This window comes from Ambystoma mexicanum, chromosome 6p (assembly GCF_040938575.1).
Source record: "Ambystoma mexicanum isolate Mex_15411 chromosome 6p, UKY_AmexF1_1, whole genome shotgun sequence".
Lineage (NCBI taxonomy): Eukaryota > Metazoa > Chordata > Amphibia > Caudata > Ambystomatidae > Ambystoma > Ambystoma mexicanum.
Genome location: NC_090935.1, coordinates 970,337,837 through 970,358,650, shown reverse-complemented (window position 1 = coordinate 970,358,650; position 20,814 = coordinate 970,337,837). Strand labels below are relative to the sequence as shown.

The window sequence follows — 20,814 nt, the reverse complement described above, 5'->3', positions numbered from 1 at the left end:
GTTCTGACACCTTATCTGAGCTGTTTGAACTCTGCCACCTTCAGGCGATTCATTGTTGCTGAGTTTAGCCCTCTGTTGGGGATACAAGGGGTCAAGAAGGCTCTTAGATATTTAGGTCTTTGCTGCGGAGGCAAATGTGGGGCACAGATTTCCCGACCTCAAGCGGCAGCCAGTGCAATGCCTTCAGGACTTGTGTTATGGGGTCGCTCATGCCGAGCCCTAGTATCTGTCTGCCAACCCGATTCTCTATGAGCTTCCGTTGGTGTATTTGAAAATTGGTCAGACCCAAACAGATGAAATTGCCTTAATCTACACTGGATAGGACTCATGACCTAGTGAGATCAACCTTTTGGTTTCTCCGAAGGTAACGCATTATCTTACGGAGAAAGTGCGGTTTAACGTGAGCTATGTGGTTGATGTCATTAATTTGAGGCAAGAGAGAGCGGTGCCTATTCATAGTAATTCCCAGGTTCTTTACATTATCTTAAGGGAATCTTTTTCTTGTTGGAATGCTACTGCATGCTACACAAATGGCTCCTCCAGCATACACACCTATGGACTCCTATGGCGTATGTATCTGAGGACTCCTTCAATATACACACATATGGACTCTTCCAGCATAACACTTATGGAGTCCTCCAGCATAGACACCTATGGACTCCATCTGCATGCACACCTATGGATTACTCCAACATGGACACCTATGGACTCCTTCGGCATAGACACCTATGTACTCTTCTGGCATACACACTGATGGACTACTCCAACATAGAAACCTATGGACTATTCCCGCATAAACACCTATGGAATCATCTGGCATACACTCCTATGGACTCATATAGCATACACACCTATAGAATACTTTGACATAGACACCTATGGACTCATCCGCCATACACGCCCATGGGCTCCTGTGGCATAAACACCTATGGAATCATCTGGCATACACACATATGAACTCATCTAGCATGCACACCAATGGACTCCTCGACCATACACACCTATTCACTCCTCCAGAATACACGTGTATGGACTCCTCGAGCATACACGTTTCTGCACTACTCCAGCATACACGCCTATGGACTACTCAGGCATACATGCCTATTCACGCCTCCGGCATACACACCTATGGACTCCTCTGGCATACATTCCTATGGACTCCTCCGGCCTACACGCCTATCCACTCATCCGGCATACACACCTATGGACTCCTCCAGCATACACACCTATGAACCCATTGCCCACTTCTTCCACTGTGGCTTTTCATCCTTTTGTGTGAAGGGTATGCTAATCCACAATCCCACATTGTCTCACTTGTACTGACACGTGCCTTATTTACATTTTTTTTAAGCAAATAGGAAGAATGATGGAAAACAATTCATGGAATAACGACTACACAGGGATGCATTCTGGAGCAAACTCTATTAAACTGCAGCAGTGATTGCTCAATGGCTTTCATGTCTCTGAAGAACGTGTTGAAAAGGTGAGCGGTCCGGGAGGAAGATCCAGAGTGATCAACTCAAAAAGCAGCATTTCATATCAAAGTGAAATTTCATAGCTCCAGGGATAATAAAAGAGACCTTTCCATTTGACAGTGATAACATCACTGCGCATCCTGGAGAGGAAAGCCTCTAAGAGGAGGTTTGGGTGACAGCACATGGCTGAAGCATGTTTACGCATCCGTGCATCGAGTTAATATGAACTATTTGATGTTATGTCCATATTAAGCTTGTGGCTGGAGGATATGATAGCAAACAAGAAGGCTGTCCGCCACCACGGCACCGCCTAACATCCCATTGCCAGAGCGATTGAGTCATTCCCAGGAGGGCTGGCTTGAGCAGCCCTCGTGCACCGGCTCAATGGGTTTGCTGCTCTTGATCACAGTGTATTCACGCTAAGCCTTCGGGGCCGCTTGCAAGCAGCAGAGGATCATGCGAAGAGAAGCCGTCAATCCACTCGGCGTTCATAGACACAATCGAAGGGTTTATCCTAAACCTCTTTGGGATGCAAACAGATTATCTCGCATTCTCGCATCGCTTGAGAGGGCATTTTACATCCCCGGATCAAGGGAGCCAATAAACGTTGTGCAATACACAGGCGCGTGCAGCTTCAATAAAGGAACTACATGGAGCTGTCAAGAGGGCCACCGGCAGAGGGGCTGCAGGGGACGCCATTTTGGCTCAAATAGCTTAACATCTGGCTTCATTGTAAATGGGAGGACAAACTGCGGCTTGCTTGGGCAGCATAGATGCTTGCACCGGCCCTGACAATGCTCTTAGTGTGGCACTACAAACCCACAACAAGTATCGCTGTCGTGCTGAAAAGTACATTTAATACCACATTAAACGTGTTATAGACCTGGAGACTATATAACTCGGGCAGCATGACATGGATCTAAATATTGAGGAGCAGTGCTAGATCCTGGAAAAAAACACTCTGGCCCATAAAAAGTGGCACAAAATATGAACTCGTCAATTCAAAATGGTTCACACACGCGCGCACTCACATGACAGATTCCCAAAAGGTCATGACGTGGTGAACAGCAATGCCATGCAAAGGGCCCATAATCTCATTGCTGTCCCATTAATCTTCCTGTTCAGCAAACACACTTCTGCCAGTAAGCAGGAACAGTGGGGAGGGTATGTGTTCTTCCCCCCTTCTCCCATCCCCCATGCTCACCCGGGACATAGGGGGACAGAAATTGAACAAATAAGGTCGAAAACAAGGAGAGAGGTGTGGTCAAACTCTGAAAAGGATACTGCAGAAGAAGCAGGAGTAGCAAAGAAACATATGGTCAGACTAAGGACCTCACTACAGGTACAGAGGTAATGGTAAAACCGGAGGAACTTGCCAAAAACGTGCCTGCTTGACCTCCCTCCCCATTACACTTTCAGAGGTATGGAATACAGCCAGCCAAAGGCATCGCTGGGTGGGTTTGGGGGGAGCTCCAGCCACAGGGCTTTTGGTTGTAACCCTGGATAGAAGCTCAGGGGCTACAACCAAAAGGCTATGCAGCCCCCAGTCCCAACATTAGAGTAGCCCCGGATCTTTTCCAGACCTAGCAACACCCCTGCAGCCAGCAGTACATTCTGCCGCATTACAGGGTGGCTTTTCACTCTGAAAGCCTACCAATGTTTACCTATATCTCAGGAGTGGAGGTACAAATTGTAAAAAGTTCCCAGAAGTTTAAGAAAAATGTTGTTTTATGTCCTGAACAGAGGTGCAATGTCCCCACTCGAAAGGGGTTAAAAGTTGGGTATCTCTGATGCCAACTCTGTGACTGCATTCCCGATGTATTGTATCAGTGGGTCAGATTTGATCCTTTTGGCACTGAAACAAACGTAGAGCAATGTTATAACCCGATACTATAAACTGTCCCCTTCCCACCTTCAAAATGAGAGTTGAAATGGATAGATTAAAAAAATACAATAAGTGGTATTTCTGTAATACCTGCAGTGCTTTTCGAGCAATACCACTACAGTTACCACTGTTGCAGTGGGAAAGCAATCATTGGGTGGCTTTTCAGAAACAGCACCCACGGCAGTGGTATTTATCACCCGCTGTATTTCTGCACAGGGAATCATAAGGCTCTAAGGAATGAAACTCCAGGCAATGCTCTGTGGGGTTGGTAAGGGCACTGAAAGTGTGCATGTGTGCATGCAGAAGGATTATACGTTGCACAAACACAATGAATGAGTGAGCCCGTATGCAAATCGAGCCAGTCACTCTGCTCACACGAACCCTCACATGGCCTCTTTGCTTCCCAGGTGGCTGCCTTGGCAGCATTGGTACAGTTCCGCAGTCTGTGGTCTTGGCGTGCTGGGCATGGTCCCCTGCGGCTTGGTTGCTGTTAGTTGAGAGCCCAAAATGTGACCCTTTGTAGCAATGCAAGTTTGGGTTAGCCACTGATGTGGCATTATGGGATAGCGCTAGAGAAGGGAGCTTTGTTATAGTTCCATTAATGTCGATGTGGTAACAGATAGGCATGAGGACAGCATGTGCCGGGAGATGTGTGTGAACAGTGTGAGGAGGTAGGAGATTTTAGAGGTGAGTTGGTTAGTTGGGAGAATAACAGAGTATACAAATGTGGGGTACATGTAATGGGGAGACTAAATTCACTGGGCAACATCCGGGAGAAAGAATAGTCGGACACCACCCAGGGACATAGTCACAGCAGTCTGTTGCCAGCTCGTGCAAAGCAAAAGAGGTGATGGTTGGAGGGTTTCATTTTACCATCTGGCATTGCTCTGGGCAACCCTGCAGACCATCGCTCTTCACCTGCCAAGCCATTACAAAAGGGGAAAGACCGTATGCAAATAAGACTTGCCCCCCCCCCCAAAAGGGGCAGTCCAGCACAAACTGCTTGATCACATCCCTTCTGCACGAGACCACAAGCATCCCCAGACATGTTTCACCATCATTTGGCCTCATCAGTGAGAAATAGCTTAAGTCTCTAGGCTCGGCAGGCACAGGACTCACGTCTGGGCATACCTGTCCCTCCCGGGGTGACTACAGCAAAACATAAGGGGTGATGGCTGCAAGGTTTAGAACTAATCTTACCATCTGGCATTGCTCTGGGCAACCCTCCAGACCATCGCTCTTCACTTGTAAAGTCATTACAAAAGAGGAAAGACCATGTACAAATCAGGCTCGATCCCAACCGAAAAGGGGCAGTCCAGTCCGAACTGCTTGATCACATCCCTTCTGCACGAGACCACAAGCATCCCCAGTAAATGTTTCACCCTCATTTGGCCTCATCAGTGAGAAATAGCTTAAGTCTCTAGGATCGGCAGGCACGGGACCCACGTCTGGGCATACCTGTCCCTCTCGGGGTGACTACAGCAAAACATAAGGGGTGATGGCTGGAAGGTTTAGAACTAATCTTAACCTCTGGCATTGCTCTGTGCAACTCTCCAGACCATCGTGCTTCACCTGCCAAGCCATTACAAAAGGGGAAATACTGTGTGCAAATCAGGCTTGGTGCCACCCCAAAAGGGGCAGTCCATCCCAAACTGCTTGGTCACATCCCTTCTGCACAAGACTATAAGAATCCCCACACATGTTTCATCCTTGTTTGGCCTCATCAGTGAGGAGTAGTTTGGGTCTCTAGGTGCAGCAGGCACAGGACATGTTGGTTAGATTACATTTTTGTCACACTGAGCCCTATCTGAATTGGTCTGTTTTCCAATAGACCTTTGTTAACAAATTGCATGTAGGTTTCTGTCCTGTTTGTGTAATATCTTGGGTCGATTCCAATCAGGTTGTCTGAGTCCAACTGGAATATGTCTGATCTCCAATAGTCCTTTGGTGTTGGGTTGTGTGATGTCTATTTTTATAATGTGTTGGGTTGCTTCCATTAATGTCAAGCGTAACCTGATCCAATTGAGTCCATTCTCCATAGTCCTTTGATGACGAGTTGCAGGTCAATTCTAGCATGTACGTTTAACTTGGGAAGGGAGGCTCCCTCAGGTTGAGGTTACCACAACAGTACGTCTGGTTGAGGTTTTGGAGTTGATCTCATGCTGGCGTTAGGTGGTGGCAAGGGTTTCAGTTTTTTTCCTGGACGTCCGTTGGTCATCTGTGCAAAGCTGTTTGGGCAAAGAGTCCTTGAGTTTGGTTGAGAGGAAGGAGAAGGAGGATCCACAGTGGAGTTTACAGTGGACACTCGGAACCATACTAGGGCATTGCTGCTGGTCTAAAGTGCTCTTGATGGGTGGCAGCAGATGGATTGCTCTTCATAGTGGTGATTACTTCATCGGATCTTATCTTCTATATGTCTACATGTGTCTGCGAGAAGCATTGTGTGCTTTGTCTTTCAGAGGAGTTCAGTGGTGGAGTTGCAGTCCCATGACCAGTTTCCAATGTTGCTACAGAAAGCAAGATACAGTCTTCCTTGGGTGCTTCTCATTATTCTGGCCTATCTGTAGGTTAATGTGCCTTTCTGCACCTCTATGCAGGATGGGCTATCCCAAGCTTCCTGCAAGGTCCTTCTCTTTAGAGTACAGGTATGGTGGAGGCCTTCTTTCTATAGTTAAGTGGCCACTGGATTGTAGACATACAGGGGGTGTTTCTGTACCTTTATTAAGGAACCAGTAGTTCATGTTTGACATTTTTTGTGGGATCTCTGACAACTTGGTCCCTTTTGGGCCACGTGTGAAAAGGACCTCTGCACTTGTCTGTGCTTAGACGTCGCAGTGCCCGCAACCTACATGTCCCCTCTGCTTGGTCTGGCCTCACCAGCCACAGAGTTATCAAGACAATCCCTCCAAAAACCGAATGCACCAACAAGAAGGACGAAAATAGCGTATTTTGTTTGCACTTTAAAAAAAAGCAATAAATAGATGGGGGTTGGGTTAGGGAATAGAAAAGGGTGGGGGCATGAGGAAGGAGTACTGGGGTCTCCCCCACATTAAAAAATTAAAAAAACCGATGACAAAATGTCGAAATTCGAACAATTAAAATTGGTTACTTTGGTCCTCGTTTTATTGTCGGTATTTGAACGTAGAACCGTTATCCACGCCATTCTCCGCACAGCGTTATGAGCTTATCTGCCTAGTCGCCACGGCAGACAGAGTATCCCACTCTTGCGTATGCCACTCTAGCATAGTGGGCAACCACACTGTGGAGGCCAGCCTTTCGGCTGAGCTCACGACCCCCTGTGCCATAGCAGGTACGCTTCGTGTGCACTACCAGAGCCGCCGTTCTCATGTTCCACTTTGAAAAATGTGCTGTCAACATGTGCACTTTTACCAGCAACTGGCGGCGACTTTTCAGAGGCTGAAAAACCTCAATTACTAGAACGTATTCGCCTTTTCAAACTTCCGAGTTGCTTTCCCATAGAATGTTAAGTGTACAGTGTGTGCATTCCTGGCGTCTGGTCCTATTAAAACGTGATGCTAAGCAGAGAGGGGCAAGCATGTGCGGGGAGATTAATTTATCTCTGGGGAGTAAAGGCACATTAATAATTGAGATAATGTTTTCATATATGTTGGAATCGAGTGGGCCTTTTCAATTCTATATTAGCAAACACATTAGGGGGAAATTATCTCACCCTCATCAATAAGACCTAATTGCTGAGAAAGTTTCTGTTTTCTTTGCACAAACATTCGGGAAAGGATTGTTCCCATTAGTTCAAGATGAAAATGGCCAGGAATTGTTATCGTACTTTCAAGTGCTGTTGGCATGTGCGGCCGCGTTACCAACGGGAATGTTGACTTAATACACCCAGAACTGTTTTTGTTTTAAACAAATGAAGGTTTATGGCACATCCATATAACACAAAAACACTGGATCGGAGAGAAAAAGAAACATTAAAGGAGAGAAATGGCTAATATTGTTGGCTTCCTAAAGCCTGACCTCTTGTCTCTCGGCTGTTCTCAGGCCTCTCTCTGTGTTTCCAGCCTCGCTCTCTAATTCCCGTCACTCATTGCGAACTAGAAAAAGCTTCTTCGTTTTCTTTTGTTTCTTGTTCTCCTTTTTTTTAATGTAGCTTTTTTTGTTTTCTCGCTTTCTCTTTCTCCCCACTTTAGCTCTTACCAACCATCTGTCTCTGTCTCCTGCATGTCTCGCTTGGTTTCAAACTCTTTAAATCTTTTGCTTCTCCCGCTCCTTCACCTACTTTCTTCTTTTTCCAAGTTTCATAGCAGCATGGTTTTTTAAAAATATTTTTATTAAATGGCATTTCTGAAGGAAAATGTGATGGTTTGGGCAAGATGAACTTTGCGCTGCAAAAATACACTTTGCACAGTTGCACGAATCAGGGTTTGTGTGGGCAGTGCAAAGTCACTTTTCAGCAGTGCAAAGTCACTTTGAACCGTGCAATAAATCTCCATGAATCGGGCACTAAGCATGGTTATGTGCCTGTCATATTTAAAGGCATGCATGGCGTCGTAAGTAGTACATAACAGTGGTGAGTTATTGGTGAATTTGTGGTTTATTGTGAATTATTCTTCAACCTATCATTTCAATGTTATTATGGGGTTCACATAGTGCTGGAAAAAGCTCTGAGGCCTTTCAGAGTGCTTCGTTTCCGGTGTATGTTTGTTCCTTTTCTTATGTACTAAACTTGTTTTATTGTTTCTTGTTTTGCTCTTGTCGTTTTTTCATTTCCCCCTTTGCTGTGGTTGTGTGTTCCCTCTCCCCTCTCCATCTTACAATAACTTTCTCTCCTTCCCATTCTTTCTTCTCAAAAGTTGTCCCAAAATATTATCTTGGCCTTTAGCTAGAAACAATATCATTTCAAATAAACATTCATAGGTGACAAGCCCTGCAGTGAGCTAGTGAAATGGTATTTAATAGACTGACTCTTGATGGCTGTTCCTTGAAGTTCGTGGATCAAGTACAAAGCAAACACTGGGTTCACGTTCAGTGCCATGGAGCGCAGCGGAGAAGAGCCTGCGGGTGGGAAGAAGGGCGAAAGGCAAAACACCATCTCCACACCACAAGAGGAGAGTCAGGCGCGCGTTTCCCGCCTAGATGGGCAGCTGAACATAAGGTAAGCAGGCACACCTGCGGTGCCCTTTCCTCAAAGGATCGGAATACTTGAGGATAATTGTAAATGCAGGAAAACATTCATGAGGGAAATTAGTCCAATGAAAAACAAGGATACATCAACCTTTTCCTTGTGAAATCTTAGGTGCGTTTATACGTTTTTATGCAATGTAAAAAGAGGTCATCTAGAAAATATGGATGACTTGCAAACTCTCTGGATCCCCCCTTAAACTCCAAGCAGGATTCAGCATTGCACAGCTGTAGGCACAGATTGCCAGCACCAGTACTAACAAAATGTAGCAGTGAGGTCTGCATTGAGGTCTGCTATTGGTGCAAAGGCTACAAGATGGCTGCCGCCTATTGCACTTAATATGCAACTTTCCAACTTCACACTCGACACGTTACTTGATAATGCAATGAGAAGGCAAAATTCAGCCTGAACAAATCAATAACTTGAATTTACAACCACCATGACAACAGAGGAAACACGCCCCGTTTTTGTGGGCACAAGAAAAGCAGCTATGGCAGTCTCCACCCTAGTCAATGTCTACAGCAGCCTCCATCCCTAGTCAATGTATGTGGCAGCCTCCACCCCTAGTCAATTTCTAGTGCAGCCTCCACCCCTAGTCAATGTCTAGTGCAGCCTCCACCCCTAGTCAATGTATGCGGCAGTCTCCACCCCATGTCAATGTCTACGGCAGCCTCCACCCCTAGTCAATGTCTGCGGCAGCCTCCATCCCCAGACTACGTCTACGGCAGCCTCCACCCCTAGTCAATGTCTACGGCAGCCTCCACCCCTAGTCAATGTCTACGGCAGCCTCCATCCCCAGACTACGTCTATGGCAGCCTCCATCCCCAGACTACGTCTATGGCAGCCTCCATCCCTAGTCATCATTGAAGCAGTGTCTCGTTTAAATGGAATACTAACTTCAAACTTCACAGTGGCTCAGACATATAAACCCATCAAAGACACATGGCTACTTAGATGATTTATTTTGTTTTAAACCGATTTTCTTTTTAATGCAGTGTTTATACAGTGTGAAATACGTGTATAGAAAGCCGCCTTACTAGTCAATGTCTACGGCAGCCTCCACCCCTAGTCAATGTCTACGGCAGCCTCCATCCCCAGACTACGTCTACGGCAGCCTCCACCCCTAGTCAATGTCTACGGCAGCCTCCATCCCCAGACTACGTCTATGGCAGCCTCCACCCCTAGTCAATGTCTACGGCAGCCTCCATCCCCAGACTACGTCTACGGCAGCCTCCACCCCTAGTTAATGTCTACGGCAGCCTCCATCCCCAGACTACGTCTACGGCAGCCTCCACCCCTAATCAATGTCTATGGCAGCCTCCACCCCTAGTCAATGTCTACGGCAGCCTCCACCCCCAGACTATGTCCATGGCAGCCTCCATCCCTAATCATCATTGAAGCAGTGCCTCGTTTAAATGGAATACTAACTTCAAACTTCACAGTGGCTCAGACATATAAACCCATCAAAGACACATGGCTACTTAGATGATTTATTTTGTTTTAAACCGATTTTTGTTTTAATGCAGTGTTTATACAGTGTGAAATACGTGTATAGAAAGCCGCCTTACTTACTTCCCAGAGATGCTGTGTGTTACGGACACCTCCCGCTTGAACTTTTTCTGGAGGCAGGAGAACTCCTTGGAATGGACCTATCCAGGTGCCTTGCTGGATCCTCTGGGCTGCGCAGATGCCGTAGGCAAGTCCTGGGACCGTGCTGGTGCAAAGGCAGACTTCACGTGGTAGGTCCCGCAGCCATTCCGGGATCTCCGGAGGAGGGGCTACGGCTGCGGCGCTGCTAGTGCCCACTAGGCGGCGAAGGGAATGCAGCGGCCCATGCATTGGACATTCCCCATTTCGATTGTCGGCACACATGTCGCAACCTACAGAGGCGATATGAGAGGGACACCAATTGTAGAAGTAAGAACAACAAAACAGAAACATCACACAAAAAACAGGCATAGTTATACAATATGCAATTGAAGCAGGTCATGTACATGCATTTTGTCCAGCCCTAAACTCAGCAAAAAATAGCTACATATTTTTTCCACATATAATAAACCTGTCTCTAATATGTGCTTACACTGAGGCCGTAAGTCACAACAAAAGTTTAAAAACGTAGTGAAATAACATCTCACTTATTAAAAACTGATTACACAAACGTGCCTATACGCAAGCTAATGTAGGCATGCAGATGGTGATCAGGGTAACTCACACTACTATTTCATTACCCCTGCACGTCAAAGAGCCAGTGACGGCTGTGCGCCTCTGCAGCCCCGATATTTCTGAAAATTGTGGGGGCAGCTCATAAAGGGGTAAAGGTTGGGAGCACTAGAGGTGTGGGACTCCCGCGCCTGTTTGGCGATTTGGTCCGTACACTGCCACGAGTGCCGGTGTCTGTTAGGACAGTGCCCCGCTGTGCTAGACGTTAGAGACACTTCACAATCGCGCTGTGTACTTAATTCTTTTTAGATTAATTTCAAATCTGTATTGATGAGTCAGAGTTTTGGTTGAATAAGGTGCCACATGTGTATTTATTAGTGTAGCCGACACGTGTTTCGACCCTCAGGGGTCTTTCTCAAGGCCAAACATTTTGGATCATTGGTCACACTATATTTTACAGAGATTTACCCAAAAACGTGAGGTGCCAACAGTGATGTATGAACAGAATTTTAAAAAGGAGGATGTCATTCCTTAATATTACAGTCCATGCACCATATTAAGTAGATGGAGCAAGAGTTCTATTACAGAAAACCAAGCAACCTTTATATGGTTGCTTTGTTTCTTCACGACTCTTCCGCAGCTAATAAAGGGTTGGCCCACTTTTAAACAAGAATTTGTTGTGCCCTCCTCCACTCCGCTGCCTTGGATTTTCTGCTAGCCGTAGACTTGGGGCAAAACATGTGGTTCACTGTTACTCTTGCCTTGATCAATCACTGATCCCTAAAATAGAGCTTGACAAGGAGTGTGTTGAATCCTGGACCATGCCATTCTGCCAAAATAAATGCCCACATTACACCAAGCAGTGCAGCTGCTGCCACTCAGTTTCACTCGGTGGCAGTATACGCCACATCCTGCCTGCATGGATCCACCCATCCATACGGCCACTAACTAGTTGTGTGGTCCTCACTGGGCACACAGCACTGGGATTTGCTTTGGGAACTTGAGTAACATGTAATGCATACTCCTTCACCTCCAGGTAAGCACGACGAATCTGTGAACTGTGATTTTACATGAGGCGACTGAGAGATGCACATAACAGGAATGGCCCAGACAGGTCAGAATTCCCCTCACTGTGCGGTGTGTGGCCAGAGGACTCCAGCGCTCCACATATTCATTTCAGTCCTGCGTTTCCACTTAACAAAGGAATGCATTCTGGGTGTTGTAAGATCGACTGACTTCAACTGGCAAGTTGGCGGGTTTGTGTAACCCTCTCAGCCCTCGCGACTCCCCAGATCACAAATCACACAATCATGAATGAAATCATCTCTAGAATTGTGTAGGAAGTGGTAGACTATTTTCTTCAGCGGCATTCTCAAGTGCATGGACCTCTGAGTGTAGTTCCAGAGTTTGGCCTTCAATCACTTGAATGGATCCGGCTGAGGTTAGGCCCCTGCTACTCACTGTTTATGAAAGGACTGGGCAGGACCGGAAAAGTGCTGTTTCAGGACACAGTCATTTGGTTACCATGCCTTCCGGCACCCACATGTTCCCTTCATCCTGCATGCTTGATCTCAGATTCTACATTTTCCTCTACTATCTGTACGGACATTGCTGGATTTGGGGTCACCAAACAAACCAACGGATGATGGCGACAGCCCGTGTTGGATTTGAAGTGATAGCATAGAAATGAAGGCTCTTTACACCTGTGCCTGATGGTTGACGCATGCTTAGCCTTTTCCTGCCTGGGCTGCCCCTTTTACGAAGAAGTCACATGACATTTCTGATAGCCAATGGACTGGTAGTCCACAGCTGTTGCAGGACTGCAGGGAAGGCCCTCCACCCATGCAAGCTTTTTGTGCAACAGAATGCTTCAGTGGGCCTCTGCGTGGCTTTGTACAATACCAAAATCCACTCCCCGCGGCCATCCATGCTGCGCTGCCACCACCAACAAGAGTCCCTCTCTGGGTGAAGTTGCATTGCTCTATTTTAGCAGCCCACGCTTGGAGGAGTCTGAAACCCTCCTAAATAAAGTGCAGTTTGCACAGAATGGCGATCACTCCACTCAACTCTAAATCTCTACTTGGGCACTCCCCCTCCTTCCCTGCTCCCCTGCATCGTTGCGAGTAACCCCCTGGGCGTGTCCCTATGAATAGTGGCTTGTTACTTACCAGCAAGGATGGCCCCTTTTAAATCTCTTACATAGCAATCCCCCTCTATAGGAAACACGAGAACGGTGTATGAATTCAAGTCACCTTGGGGTGGACTCAGGGAAGCGGAGCAAAAATGATACAGCGGGGGACCATGAATGCTCTATGTTTCAGGCCATGTAGGGCATGGGCTAACCAGATGGGACTGAAATTCGTCACCACAGTCAGAATCAGCATATAATAAAAGGATGCCCGCAATACCTGGGTAATGCATGGCAGTCCTCAATACCTCTCTAATGCATGGCAGTCCGCAATACCTGTCTAAAAGCATGGACGTTACTTTCTTATTACAGGCTAGTTGTGACATCACAACTGACCTCTTATAAGGAAATGCCATCATGACCGACCGCATGAAAAAACTCGGCCTTCGGACTCGTTCCTCTATTTGGTCACGGACCTCCTCGGTGACTTGCAATAACTTTATGGCATAGGGTACGGGGTACATTTTCCCATATATAAAAGTGTGTACATAATGTTCTTACTACAGGCTGGTTGTGACGTCAATACTGACCTGTAATAAGAGAACGATATCGCTCTGGCTCTGTAATCTGCAAGAAACAGGACACACTGCAGAACATGCCAATGTTTAGTGCATGCATCACCTGTGGAAGGGGGTGCTTAGAATGTGCACATCGGAGGGCCTGGGCAGAAGGCAAGATAAGATGTGACGTCACAACGCCTGCTGCCTGCGACAGCACAGAGCAGAACTCCAGCTGACACTGCAACACTTCATTAAAGCCATGACGAGCGGTTCAAATTCCTTTCTTCTAAAATATTGTTCCGTGACACTTTACAGCCATTAAATGATAAGGAAATGCTAATGGCGGTCCGTTTATTCTGTGCACGGCCGGAGGGGAACACACGAGAGCAGGAATCCACCTGCATGTTTTTACTTATGTTAAAACAGAAAAGCCTTTTAGATGCGTTTTATTAAACGGTTAAAGTTATTTTACTTCAGCACATTCGAAGCTGTGCATTACTTGTTTGTTTTAAAATTGCAAACAGATTCAGCAACTGCAAGATCACACATGAAGCAAAAGGCCAGGTAGTAAAAGGAATGACTGTGGGTGGCCCATGCATTATAAGGATTAACATAACCCCTATTGTATTGGAAAAGTATATTGCAAGTCACCAAGGCCTTATAAAGGAACGCGTGTGGGACTTGCAATATCCTTATAATACACAGTAGGGGGTACATGATCCCGTGTGCTGCCAGAGCCCTGCTGCCTAAAAGCTGCACCGTGAACTAATAACTAGATAGAGGTGAAGCAATCTCTTCTGAAAGGCTAGAAAGAGCCCGTGAGAGCGATAGCCTAGGAGCATTCCTCCGAGGAGGGTGATGGATGGCAGCCCGGCGGCATGGCTGCCATCCTGTGGCCAGACTTTACCCTAGACACAGAGGAATGCCAAGCACGCCGAACGGCTCGATGGTGGCACGGCTCTACTGTTCAGTGTCAGGCCAGAGGCTTAATCTAATCTCTGAACATCCCCAAATCTGCAGTGCAAGTGGTTTCCCAACTGCTGGCTGTAGTAAAACAGACACCCCTAATAAGTCATGTGATTAGGCGTAACCAATTGCAGCTCTGCTTCTCGCCCGGAAACAGTAGCATAGTCCAATCCGCTGAAAAAAAAGAGATTTAACTGTTGCAAGCGTTGTATTTTACATCACACGTGTAGATAAAACCGCGGGCGTGTTTAGGTCGACTCCCCAGTCAGGAAGCTGGGTCCAGTGAACTACCATCTGACCGGTGTTATAGAAATGAGCATGTCGCCACCATTCCATCTGCTCGGTGGCCCTCTCCCTACCAGTAAACACCCCGGGAAATGAGAGTTCATGAGTGGCAGTTATCTTGGCAAATGCCAACACTCCCCCTTACTTTGTCAATAATGTTTGATGTTTCGGAGTGGGGGCGTCCAGTTTACAGTGTCTATATACAAAATAGCAGTAGTGACTTCTATCGAGAGATTATGGATATCAAAAAGTGTACATATAACACCACATTTCAGTCATAGTTAACTCGGATCAACCAGTATGTGCTTTTCTTTTCTCAATCGCTTTTTTTCCAGTTACATATTTATGTGTTTTCAGTACAATACAGTAGCTCTGGGTGACAGCAGCAAAACAATGCGGTGTATAGCTACGAGTTATTTCTTATTCAGACATTGTGAAAGCATAACCAACCTGCAAATCGTTTTTTTGTTTGTTTTTTGTTGGGAGCCCTGAGGAAGCCCCAAGGGACGTGAAACATATGCCGACTGACTTCTTTTGAAATAAACATGTTTTTGTTACTAACACGAAGCTGTGGCATTGCATACATACTTTGATGACAAGGTGCACAAGCAGTTGTTGTTTCCTAGGATTCTCGCTCCTGTGGCTCGTGGATTCCACACTGATAGTCATCTTTTGTTGCGGCACTTCTTTGGTTTCTCACGTGACTTTAGTGGGGTTTGGATGTCAAAGTATCTATATGGCCTCGTGGGGACCTTACCTGTGTTCATTTACATGCACACAATGTCTTCTCCTCGCTGCCTGGCAAGGGCAGGAATGGTAATTGCATATTAAACTGTCTTTGGGGAAAATACAAACGTAAAGAGGCATTTTCACTATTACCCATCCGGATGGACATTCAGTTGACCAGTTGCAATAGGTTTCTACTGGATCCAGAAACTTGACTTAGAGACATTGCTCTATATAGGTTTAGGAGAAAATAACTGGGTAGATTCTACATCCTTAATAACAATACTATGTAACACGAATAGATGACATCAGACAAGACCAACAGTTCTAAGATGCAACTGGAATGAACTGTAGCACACTGGACTAGCCAAGCATGCAAGCGGTCTTCACTTGGAATGGGGATGTTTCGGGAATTGTTTGCATGGGTGTGGGTTATAAATGCTGTTGTGCCCTGTATATCCTCCAGTTAGACTCCGCTATCAGGCCGCACTCTCCCAGGCACAAGTACACCGTACCCCCTGAAAAGTCTTGGGTCTTGCTTTCCACCCTGCTCAGTTGTAAATTCCTCTCCCGCAGTACATGATGTCCTGTGAACACACAACCGCCCAAACTACAGGAGGACATGCCTTGGCAAGTGACCTCCTCTTGCTGCCCTGCAGCTCATCTGCTTTAGTGCCCATCCCAAATGGTCCTTTCTAGTAAACTGACTCCAGAACCCCGAGGGGGCCCAAGATGAGCCGACTGCCTTTATTCAACAGGAGAAGATACCTGCAGCTTTACTAGGGAAGAGCGGACAGGCTAGATCATGCCAACAACCCTTAGAAGAGCCCCTCCTTAGGCCAAGAGTGAGCCAATGGTCCACAGCACTAGAGCCATTCCCATTGATCCCCACCATTACTCAGGCAGCCCAGCCTTGGGTTTTGCTCCCAAAGGAGCCATGGTTCAAAGCCCACTCTCTTTTAAGAGTGCCTGTTGATTCACTAATTTTTCCTTCGTGGCTTATCGAGCCTCGGTGGTGAGTAGAAGGGTGCCTACGCGCTTTTGACCTGTGCATTCTTTAAATACACACACAGCCATGGAGACCAGAAGACCTCCAGGCTGGACCACCCTTGTAGAAATTGCATCCTCACTTCATACTCTAACGCATTGGGTCTGGGATACAGCTTATTCCCACCGCAAAAAAAAATGTAATTGCTTTCTTATATCGCACTTCATGCCAGATTCTGACCTCAAAGCTCCGACAGAGTTTTGAACCTGTGCTGCTCAGCGCTGTCCTCTCCGCAAGACGAGCATGTTGCACCTGATCCATCCCCTTAAGGAGTTTTCCCTGAGGGCAACCCACTCTTAGCAAAACCACTCCTGGCCCCATCAGCCAAGAAGCCATGGAAATGATGAATTATGCACTTTAGAAACAACCCTTAACGAACCAGTTGATATTGGTCAGGTATATGTTCCTCCAGGGCTGGGGGTAATGCAAGATGGTGGTTATGCACTGATATGGTCCATAGACACTTCATCAAAGATAGGGGCCCTGTTATGATATGATATGATAGGTTATGTATAGCACGCTTAATACCCAGAGGTTTCTAAGCGTGAACCCGGGGATCGAACTTGTGTTGCTCTGTGTTGTCTTGCTTCCAAGGCGAGCAGGTTGCCCCTGAGCTATCCTCTTATCCAAGTTGGACTTACTTTAATTCCATAAATCGCACATACTGAGCCTGATTTACAAAAGTATTTTGCAATGGTGCAATCCAATTGAAAGGCACTTTGTAAATCAGGGCCACTGTGCCGACAATCTGCAAGAAACAGGACACACTGCAGAACATGCCAATGTTTAGTGCATGCATCACCTGTGGAAAGGAGTGCTTAGAATGTGCGCACCTGAGGACTTTGGGCAAAGGCGAAGTGCCAGCTAACACCTGGCCTCTCACGCAGCAGCACACTCCCAAAAACACACACACATCCACTAGACGGTTGCCAACTCATTGGCCTCCAAACAGACACAAGAGTAGAACTTACTAAAGTGTGGCAATGGCTTGCAGACATACACACATGCACTCACGCCCGCTATCACAAAACACTGTCCTGCTTGGCAAGAGGACAGTATGTCTGCAGCGCTTGCAAATTCCTTCCAATCCCTCTCAGGCACTTTTAAGTTGTGTTATGCTGTGTGATGTTATGCTATGCTCAAGGGCTTTTATACTGTCTGCCGCCGATCCCCAGCATGGTCATCTCAGAGCGCCCATGCTTGCCAGAGAGGTGGCATATTGTGCCACCACCAGTGTTATTCCCAGGCCCGATGCTGGAGCTGTTAGGCTGAGGTCCTGTCAAGATTTTACGGTAAAATAATAGTGATGTTTTGAAGTGTCACCAATAAGCATTGCGCAGGCGCGCGCAGGCTTGTGTGTGTGGTTAAATCAGGATCCTGTTTTTCTTTGGTGTCATTTTCCTCTCTTGCATCTCCTCATTAATAAGCCACATTAGATATCCTTTTCTATACATTTGAATATTTGTTAAATTCGAATATACTCTCAACACAATTTTCTTTGTAATTCTCTTTATTGTTAAGTCTACCCCTCTGCCTGCCACCCTTGATAATACACAGTCAGACACTATCCTACCCCTCTGCTTACCACCCCCTGATAACAGTTTACCAGCCAAGCTCCTATCTCTCTGTATGCCTCACCGTACAAACACACAGTCGAAAAGACACTATCCAACCACCCTTCATGCCACCCAGGCAAATACATAATCGAACAACAGAAACTAACCTGCCCGCCCCACATCAGCGTGGGTGTGTGCCACCTCCTCTGTCCATAGGGAACCCCGTCAGACTTAGGACAGCCTGCCACACACATGGCTGATATTTCTACACGGACCCCAGCCTTGCAGCCATAAACATACAATGAAACACACAGTGTGGAATGCCGGCCCACATCATCTGAGCAGTTGACACCAATAACATCTCTGTGATTCAGCCCTTCCCCTTTGCTTTTCAATGGCGCTCTATGATTTGGAGGCGGTTATTTATGACTCTGCAGGATCCTGCCAGATTCCTTGTTTTGATTCGGGAATGAATTGCTGTGTTATGGGGTGGTGCCGGGCCCTTTGGGGGCTATGATGCATTACTCACACAGACAAGGGGGCGAATAGTAAAAGGAGTTGACTTCCAAGAGTGTTTTTTCAAAACAAGGCTAGGGCTTTACTTTTCAGTAGGACCCCCAGTCGTCATCATAGGCAGACATTTTGTGACCAGAGGAAAAATAACTTGTGAGGGGCTCCCTGCATAGAATCAACATCATCTGCTTCTCTACAATAGCAGGAACAATAAGCTCCGCACATCAATGCTCATGGCTTGCTTGCCTCGGCGCCATACATTGAAAAAGGCCTGTGTTTATGTGCTCTACACAGACCTGGGCTGGCACCCCACCATCCACCTGGGAATGATACTGGTGCATAGCATTTTTAGTGGGAAGAGAAATCAAGGGGCGGGGGGCCCTAGGTGTCACGGAGCAACATTTTGGGGGGCAGAATATGAGTGTCTGGCATAGCCTTGGAGGCACAAGTTATTTAGGAACACTTAACAGAAGTGCTGCCAATATGACCAAAGGAGCGGCCTAACAGACAGGGACAGAAACTGCAATAGAAATATTCAAAATATAAAACGAAACCAAATCATAAGAGGTGAGAGTAGATTCCAGTCCCAAAGGGTTAATGAATCAGGCGTGTAACATGCAGAGCACAGGTTGCTCCCACAAACACCCAACAAAAGAGCTATGGGGTACACTGTGTGTCTCCTGAAAACTTTATGGAAAATGGCCTCGTCAATTTGCTGCTTATAAAAAAAAAACACGTCTCCTGGACGAGACTTCATAAGTGAGTTCTTAATGTATCACATAAGGTCTTTTTGTGCCTTTATGGAAAAGTGCCTCACTAAGTACCGCCTCTATTGCGTGCCACAAAATGAGCCCAGTGCACACAACAAAGCACCCCCAGACCGATGCCAGTTTCTCCTAGTTCTGCAAGCATCAACAGAAGAGCACAACCTCCATCCTATCGCTCATTCCTCACTAACCAACCCCACCCACCCACTTTTCCTACAGAGCCACGTGAGCACCTGGAGACCATGCAAATTGGAGTGGTGTGCGGTATAATTCATCATAACATACCGTGCGTTTAGTAGCCCATATATCCAAATTCTGCGTAGGAAGAAAGTGAAGGAACCACCTCCCCTTACAAGAGCAGTTCAGACCCAGGCAGAATTCCTGCAGGCATTAATTCTGTCTGTCTCCAATGGAGTCCAGAGGGACTCCACATTGGGTACTGACCATAACTCTGAATGATGCTGTAAATTACCAGTACTGCATACGATAATGGTGATGGAGTTTTCTGGTATGCCATACTTGTACTGTGTGTAAAGGTAGGTTGGAAGCCCCTACCTATGGCCCATCCCAAGACTAAATTAACAACAATACCATTGTAATACATATTGCAGCCCAGTTTAGCACCCCAAATCATTGCTCCCTCTGGTTCCTGTTAAGCACAACAAACTTCTATAAATGGTTAATAGCTGTGTGACAATGCCTGGCACGGGGTCATTTGGGGGAGGGGGAGAGGTGTGAATACAGTAGCGTAGCCTATATGCAGACCATGACCTGGTATGGGAGGAGCGACAAAAAGTGGTGAATTGTTAAAGTGGCAGGTACAGAAATGTTTTCTCTGATTTGGCCCAAGCATTCTCCGTGAGTGAGACCCAATCAACTCAGGGAGATTTAGGACGGTCTCACTGATAATTGTTTTTAAATTATGTGTCAAAATGGCGCATTCTATGGGATACATTTCAGGAACATTATTTTAAAAGCAATATAACTTACAATCAGTTCTTTAAGAGATGACATGAAATACTGCTTTGGGTGTCAGGTCAGCAACAGAATACATGAGAGTTTTGCAACAGATTTTCATGCTGATTGCGCCAAAGAAAAACAGGAGGCATCTCTCAAGAATGTATGTCAGCATTGCCACTGTAAAACTAATTTACCTGCTGCTTGTGCCCAAAGAAAATCATGAGGCCTGTCTCTTGAACATATGCCCGTGCTGGCCCCTGGTTGTGGCTAATGAAAAGCATGATGCCTGTCAGAACAATACATGGCAAGGTTTGCCACTTCAAGTTCATATTCATGCTGCTTGTGCCCAATGAAAATCATGACGCTTGCCTCCACAATATTTCCCAACCATGCTTTATTTCATGCTGGTTATGCCCAAAGAAAATCTCGAGCCTTGACTCAATCATATATACAAGCATAGCCATTTTAGAGCTCATTTGCCTACTGCTTGTGCCCATAAAAATTCACAAGGCTTGTCTCGACAATATATGCCATTATTGGCACTGTAAAACAAATTTTCATGCTGCATGTGTGCAAAGGGAATGCCCAGGCTTGTCCCCTAAAATATATGCCAGTCCTGCAACA

At 46.4% G+C, this 20,814-nt stretch overlaps 1 protein-coding gene across 3 annotated transcripts in view; it reads right to left on the bottom strand.

Annotated features, from left to right (window-relative positions):
* PRDM6 (PR/SET domain 6) overlaps window positions 1-20,814 on the bottom strand; it is a 268,286-nt gene that overhangs the window by 208,167 nt on the left and 39,305 nt on the right. For all 3 annotated transcript variants that reach the window (XM_069625581.1, XM_069625582.1, XM_069625583.1), the window contains exon 3: window positions 10,094-10,401. In XM_069625581.1, coding sequence (XP_069481682.1) covers window positions 10,094-10,401 — 308 coding nt within the window. The remainder of the gene's footprint in view (window positions 1-10,093; window positions 10,402-20,814) is intronic.